Raw genomic sequence first — 6,554 nt, 5'->3', positions numbered from 1 at the left:
ACCCCCTATAGCACTAGCTCCGCCACCCCTCAAGGCTTTACCGGATCTGGTTGACATGGTGGGTCCGGAGCCTGCAGTTAGACTCAAGGGGATAGGAGACGTGGAGGGCGTAGGAGAAAGGGGGGTGGCCCAGCCCAGCCTCAGACAGCCCCTGACTGCCACAGACTGCCCGCCCTTTGCTCGGGCTTCGCTCGGCGTCCCGCTCGCGTCCCGCGGAGCGCTTTGCAGCGCGTTAATCAGGGAGCGTTGCAGGCGGGGGGCGTGGCTGGTGGTGGGCGCGTCCGATTGCGCGCAGCTGTGTCAGCAGGGACTCCTGGATCTTTGAGTCCCTGCTACAGCGCCAACGCCGGTTTGGTGTTGCTCCCGGCGCCTTCTGAAGCCCAGCGCCTCCAAGTATCTCGGACCCTCCTTGGTCCGCGAAGCGGCACCCGCGAAGCGGGTGCGGCAAGGGGCAGCGGCAGGCAGAAATGCTTTGGACAGTCCCTGGCCGTGCAGGACGTGAGGACGGCTCCCTCAACACAGCGTCAAACACTTCCAGCTCCCAGGTAGGATCCCGGGGAGCACTGGAGACACACGCCCTCTTCAGCTGGCCAGGCGGGGGGCGTGGCTGGTGGTGGGCGCGTCCGATTGCGCGCAGCTGTGTCAGCAGGGACTCCTGGATCTTTGAGTCCCTGCTACAGCGCCAACGCCGGTTTGGTGTTGCTCCCGGCGCCTTCTGAAGCCCAGCGCCTCCAAGTATCTCGGACCCTCCTTGGTCCGCGAAGCGGCACCCGCGAAGCGGGTGCGGCAAGGGGCAGCGGCAGGCAGAAATGCTTTGGACAGTCCCTGGCCGTGCAGGACGTGAGGACGGCTCCCTCAACACAGCGTCAAACACTTCCAGCTCCCAGGTAGGATCCCCTAGTATTAGAGATTTGTTAAGGTTAGCCAATGAACATGTCTTCATCGAAATGTAATAAATGAAAATTGTACATGATATGAAACTTTTATTTAATGTTTTAATTTTGTTTCATATTTTAATAAATACGGCCGGTAGGGTGACTCCCTCCCGCCTTCCAAAAGTTCAGAACTGCGTCCGTCTTCCCATCCTTGGGGATTGTGTTGGGAGGGGGTGACAGGCATCCCGGCCATATGGGGTAGCTTGCTCTGGATCTGCGCTGACTAGTGGAGAAAGAAAACAAATTACATCAGCGTGCTGGACTGGCGCCTATATAGGCATCGCGCACGTCACTTCCGGCATGGACAACGCCACACTGAGCCAATTGATATTCACCTACAGGTGTGCAGGGGTACTGCTCAACAAAGAATTCTGGAGGAAACACAAGCATACAGTGGAAGGATAAAACTCAACCAATCAGAAAAAAATGAACCAAAATGCTTCAGGGCTAGATAAAGACAAGACCATTGAGTTAGGAGCAAGGAAGTAAGCCAGATAACAAAGTTAGCCAGTAATGGGCAAGGAACTGACTCAAAGTCCACTCTATGTATATGAAACAATAGGTCTGGAGGGGAGAATTTAAAATAGAGAGCAAAGGATGTTACTAACTGATAAAAAGAAAACTGCGCAGGTGAGAGAAATTAGTCGCACAAATTACATCAGAAATGTTGAATCACTATTTTAAAATGCAGTTCACATTTTAATATATAGCAATATAGTTACATTTTTGTACATCTACACAGATCATATATATACAAATAAAAGGCAATAGAAAAGAGCAGCGGAAACCCAACACATTATGCTTTTGTTTCATTTCTTTAGGCTTCTTGCGTCATTATGCTGGGACGCCCATGGGTAGCCATGCGCTTTATAAATCCTCTTCCATTCCATTACATTTGAAGTCCAATTCAAGAAAGTATACAAACTTGAACACACTGACATTTTTATTCTCACGACGCCACTTCCGTGTACGGTAAAATATGAAATGCCCTTTAAAAATGGGAAAGTCTTGAAGTAAAAAAGATCGCTGAAACTTCAACCCTTCTCTGAAGGACACAATTTCATAGTATAAAAGATAACGCATAAAATAGGCGACGGCTGGAACTTTCACCGTACCAATAACCCTTTGTTTTCTTATTTTTAGTGCTGTTGTACCATGTTGAATTTTGATGTATGTCCTAAAAAAATCCATCTAAACAAGTTTGGATTGAATGAGCAATCTTGAGAACGGGCAGCAGGGGAATCCTTAGTAGATAATGAATGACAAAGACAACACAATATCCTTTACGCATCAATATCGTCCGGTGGGCGCTGAAGCATTCTGCGTTGCAACCCATGTTTCCTATGCGAGATGCCTTTAATGCTTTTTATTTCTTCGGACTGAGCTTCTGTAATTTTTCTTATTAGAAAAAGCTTGTCTCTTCCTTCCTGTAACAAAAAGAGGAGAAGTATTAAAGGTACCTAGTGATGGCGATAGGGAGATGCAGTTAAATTAAACGCGACTGGAATGAATCCTTTTATGGTAAAGACTAAAACAAGAAACAGAAACAAGATCACAAAGCATTAATGAGAGATTATTATTTTGTATATAGTGCGGCTCTTTTTGCATGAACGTTTTAGTAACGTGGACTCGTTTTGTGAAAGATTCTGAGACTAATCACTTTTTCGCAAATAGAAAAAAAAACAATTATTAACTTTCACTTGGTTCAAAAATGATTAGGAAGGGAATTCTTTAGCGAGCATAACGCAGGACAGAATTTCTATGGATTATATAAAAATATTAAGTAGGGGTATTTTACATTTTTGTCTTCAGTATGCAAATCACAGTTAACTAAATATGTATGTGTACTGACTATAGGTAAGGAAAAGAACGCATTGCGTGTATTAACATTCGAAAGGAAACCTTACCATCGCCAATTGTTCCCGGAGTTGAAGAACGACTCGTTTATGAGCTCCAGCCAAGGCAACAAAATAAAACATAATAAGACTACAACAAAAGAAACAAGAGATGTTAGGTTTTTATACCCAATGAAAATGTTCCTTTTGCAGTATTAGAAAATACATATGCAGAAATATAATACAGTCGTACTATGACAGAAGTGAATGACATTCTCATATTATCAGGACAGGTGTCAAGAAAACGTGGGCTTAAAAAGTTGGGTTTCCGGTTGTGGGGGCTACCATGAAGACTGGCCCTTCAATCACGGAGCTAATGCAAACCAGTTCAGGGAACGATTGCAGAATAAGACAGCAGCTCAGCTGCAGCAGCTGCTGCACTTTTACTCCATACATTACGAACAATTGCTAACAGGGGCAGTGTTGTAGGACTGTGTGATAGACATGGAAGCATGCATTGACAGTCTCAAACATCTGAAGCCAAAGGAGTGGATTATACCGCTCTGCACAGAGTCCCTAACCCATTCAAATACAAATATGGAAATGTGGCTTCAAGTACCTCTACAATCTGTGGATATGAAGGAGGGTTTTCAAACCGATACACGTGTTCACTGACCAGGCCTACACAGCCACTTCACCTCAGCAGTGATGAGACCACGGTGCAGGTAAAGTGAACAAGCAAGCTGCCTCTGGGCCTTCTCTCTTAGAAAACATTCCAATAGAAATCAGCTGAAAGCGTACAGGAAGGACCACTTTGCAGACTGTCAGTTGCGGTCTGTGCTGCTACCTTCTCCTCACTGCTCCCCATGACTACACTACTCACCAATCGCCTACTAAACACGTGCGCTACCCAACTCTCCCACTCCCAGTAGGCAGGGATTGACTAAGTCCGGGACTTCATCAAAGTGAACCCACTAATTGCACTCAGTAAATCTAGATTTGCTAGTTAATTAAAACCATTTAAATAAAATGATCAAATGAGAACAGTCATGGTAATAAATAGGTTTTAAAATCTCTTATAGTACAGAAAAATTGGTCCATATAGAACATAAATATAATTTGTGCATATAGTGCTTAAAGTTTGAAAAAAAAACTAAAATCTAATATGTAGTAAAAGTCTTGGGAGAGGCAAGGGTTGCGTTAGCATTGCTAGCTCCTAGTGTGATGCAGAGTTGGGCTCAATGCGGTTGGCGAACTGCTTGGTCAAAGCATCAAGAACTTTTTCCATACATTTTGTGAATCCGCCTATTAAACTGCCATCTGTCCCTTGAAAGCAGTGCAATATAACATTTGAACAGGTCCTTATGTTCCTTTCCTGGACGGGTTGCCCAAGAAAATGATTTCTCTCACAAACAAAAGCGAGACACACAAAGAACATATGCAAGTGATTCCTTAAAATATGGACCAGAGACGCAGGCTGCATTTGCTCCATCGTGTTTCCATTTTGGAGAATTTCACCTATATCTAAAAGATCAAGACCTAGTCTTAAAAATCGAGAGTTTGGGTTTCCAGGATACAACAGCATTAGATACCTTTGGGGTATTAATTTAGTATAGATTATGACTGTAAATGGATAATTGTGCTTTGTTAGCAAAATTTGCAGATGAACAGCTCGGGATTTTGCTTTGGCTGACTTTTTAGAAAGCAATTTAAAATTTTCTTAACAGATATGGTTCCATGGTGTAGTTATCTATAGGTCGCAGAGTGTTGTCTGAAAGGCCAAGACCCAATTATTAGATTTGGAGCACGAGATTTAGTGGCTGAAGTGATATCTGAAAGTGTCATTTCTACTTGATTAATTCAAACCAGCGCTTTAATAAGGCAGTATTTTGAACCAATGATGGCTCCGTAAGTCCAAACTCCAAATGAAGTTGGGCTTCCCGCGCAGAATTCGGTAACAGATTTGTCAGCTTTGACTGCACCTGTTTGAGCCACTGACTGAATTTGCCAGGCAAGGCGTCATGCCCTTATGAAAGCAAAGGTAGGCCCTTGGCATTTAGGACGCTGAAGGGTGGTGTTAGAGAAGGGCCTGTAAGAGGATTCATTGTTTTTTTTTTTTGCGCAAATCTAATCCGGCTGCTTTGATGACGATGTAATCCAAATGTTGTTTATGATGGTCGAAAGCTTGAAATTCCACCCCAGGTACTTGTATGAATTTGTGCTAGTACTAGTAAGTGGACCCATCTTCCACATTTTTATAGGTTTGTTTTGATTTCTTGAGAAAATTAAAAAATGTTCTTTATTCATTTCTAAATTAATATTTCTACAGTAGTGATAAAGGTTTGACAGTGAATGTTGGAGACCTAAGACAGAGTGATCCAATAAAAGCGTATCGCCAGCAAATTGTGAAACACGCAATGGTTGTTTATTTAGTTTCGATGGGCATGCCCTTTGGTCTGTAATGGACTCCTCCATGTCGGCGAGGAAAAGATTAAACAAATTGGGGCCAACACGTATCCCTGTTTGACCATTATTAATTAAGTCTTCCTTAGACAGGTTTTTGTCTGTCCTTAGATATACATGGGATTCAATTGATAGAGTAACGGGCTGTTATTGCATTCAATGAGTTGGTTGCAATCCCTTTTTTGCCTAATTTAGGCCACAGTGGGCTCCTGTCAATGCTGTCAAATGTTTTCTTGAAATAAATGAAGCATGCATAGAGGGGTCTTTCATTAATTGTAGACTTGCAAAGAAGCTGGACAAGGTATACAACATTCTTGTTAGTTCTTCTTTTTCTCCCGAATCCCGTTTTAAACCGAGGTGTCAAATTACCTTTCCAAGTCTGCTCTCTCACAACCTCAAGCATCAGGGAGGTGAAATATCTCGTCTCAACATCCAGGACTATTAGCTTGAAATTTGAAGGATCATCCGTTTTGTGCTTTTTTGTGTGTGAGATAGATTTAGGATCCCAACTAGGATGATGGTATTAAACAGAAAAATAACAGTTTTCCAAGACAATAAAAGGTTCGACTAGAAGGCCGGATTTCTTTTAAAAATAATTGCTGGAATACCGCTTGGTCCTGGGCACCACCATTCCGACTTTTCAAGATAATCTTTTGTATAATTTCCTTCCTTTCCCGATGTGAGGATTTTATCACCAACATGGCTAGTGGATTTGTTGCATGTTGTTTCTTGTTAGTTTTCATGATTTTTAGGAGGGGGGGGAAGAGAACAGATTCGGCAGCAATGTCCCTTTTTAGGTCGAGGACCGAAGGCTGCGCTTGCACAGTCTCTGGTGGGAGATTCAATGTTTTTAGGTATGGGGGCTTGAACCCGCCTCTCTCCTCCATTGGCTGGCTTCCTAAACGGAGGCCAGCCATTGGAGGAGAGGGGCGTCACTCCTTTCAAGCCCTGTCTCTTTCGGATTCGGGGCGTGTTTTTTGCGTTCTTTGTACCTGTGAGGTCATCTGTCACTCAGAACGCCAAAAACACGCCCCCATTCCAAAATTTTCGGACCTTTGCGGCCATCCCAAAAAATGTATCATTCCCTTTTAATCTTAATAGGACCATCATTTTAAACGCCTCAATTCACAAGCAAGCAAGAGATTGGCAAGTATGCATTTCACCATTTGCTTTGTTAAATATTTTTGTTTAAATTGTCATGCAGTTTCACAAGTGGTGCATGTAAATGTCATACACAGGCATACTACAAACATTGAAAATGCCACACATATGCTTACTGAAAACATGGCCAACTATGACATTAGTGACTGTCCGCTGTACG

The 6,554-nt window shown here is 43.3% G+C and overlaps 1 protein-coding gene across 2 annotated transcripts in view; it reads right to left on the bottom strand.

Moving 5' to 3' along the window:
• Positions 1 to 1,602: 1,602 nt before the first annotated feature.
• Positions 1,603 to 6,554, bottom strand: part of LOC147663023 (transmembrane channel-like protein 7) — a 496,357-nt gene continuing 491,405 nt past the window's right edge. For both annotated transcript variants that reach the window (XM_086950725.1, XM_086950724.1), the window contains exons 15-16: positions 2,843 to 2,921; positions 1,603 to 2,362 (exon numbers count right to left, since the gene is read on the bottom strand). In XM_086950725.1, the coding sequence (XP_086806851.1) occupies positions 2,219 to 2,362; positions 2,843 to 2,921 (223 nt within the window). In that variant the 3' untranslated portion in view covers positions 1,603 to 2,218. The remainder of the gene's footprint in view (positions 2,363 to 2,842; positions 2,922 to 6,554) is intronic.

Source organism: Lissotriton vulgaris, unplaced genomic scaffold, assembly GCF_964263255.1.
Source record: "Lissotriton vulgaris unplaced genomic scaffold, aLisVul1.2 SCAFFOLD_1488, whole genome shotgun sequence".
Taxonomy (NCBI): domain Eukaryota; kingdom Metazoa; phylum Chordata; class Amphibia; order Caudata; family Salamandridae; genus Lissotriton; species Lissotriton vulgaris.
Note: the sequence above shows the minus strand (reverse complement) of the source record. Positions and strands in the feature narration are given on the sequence as shown.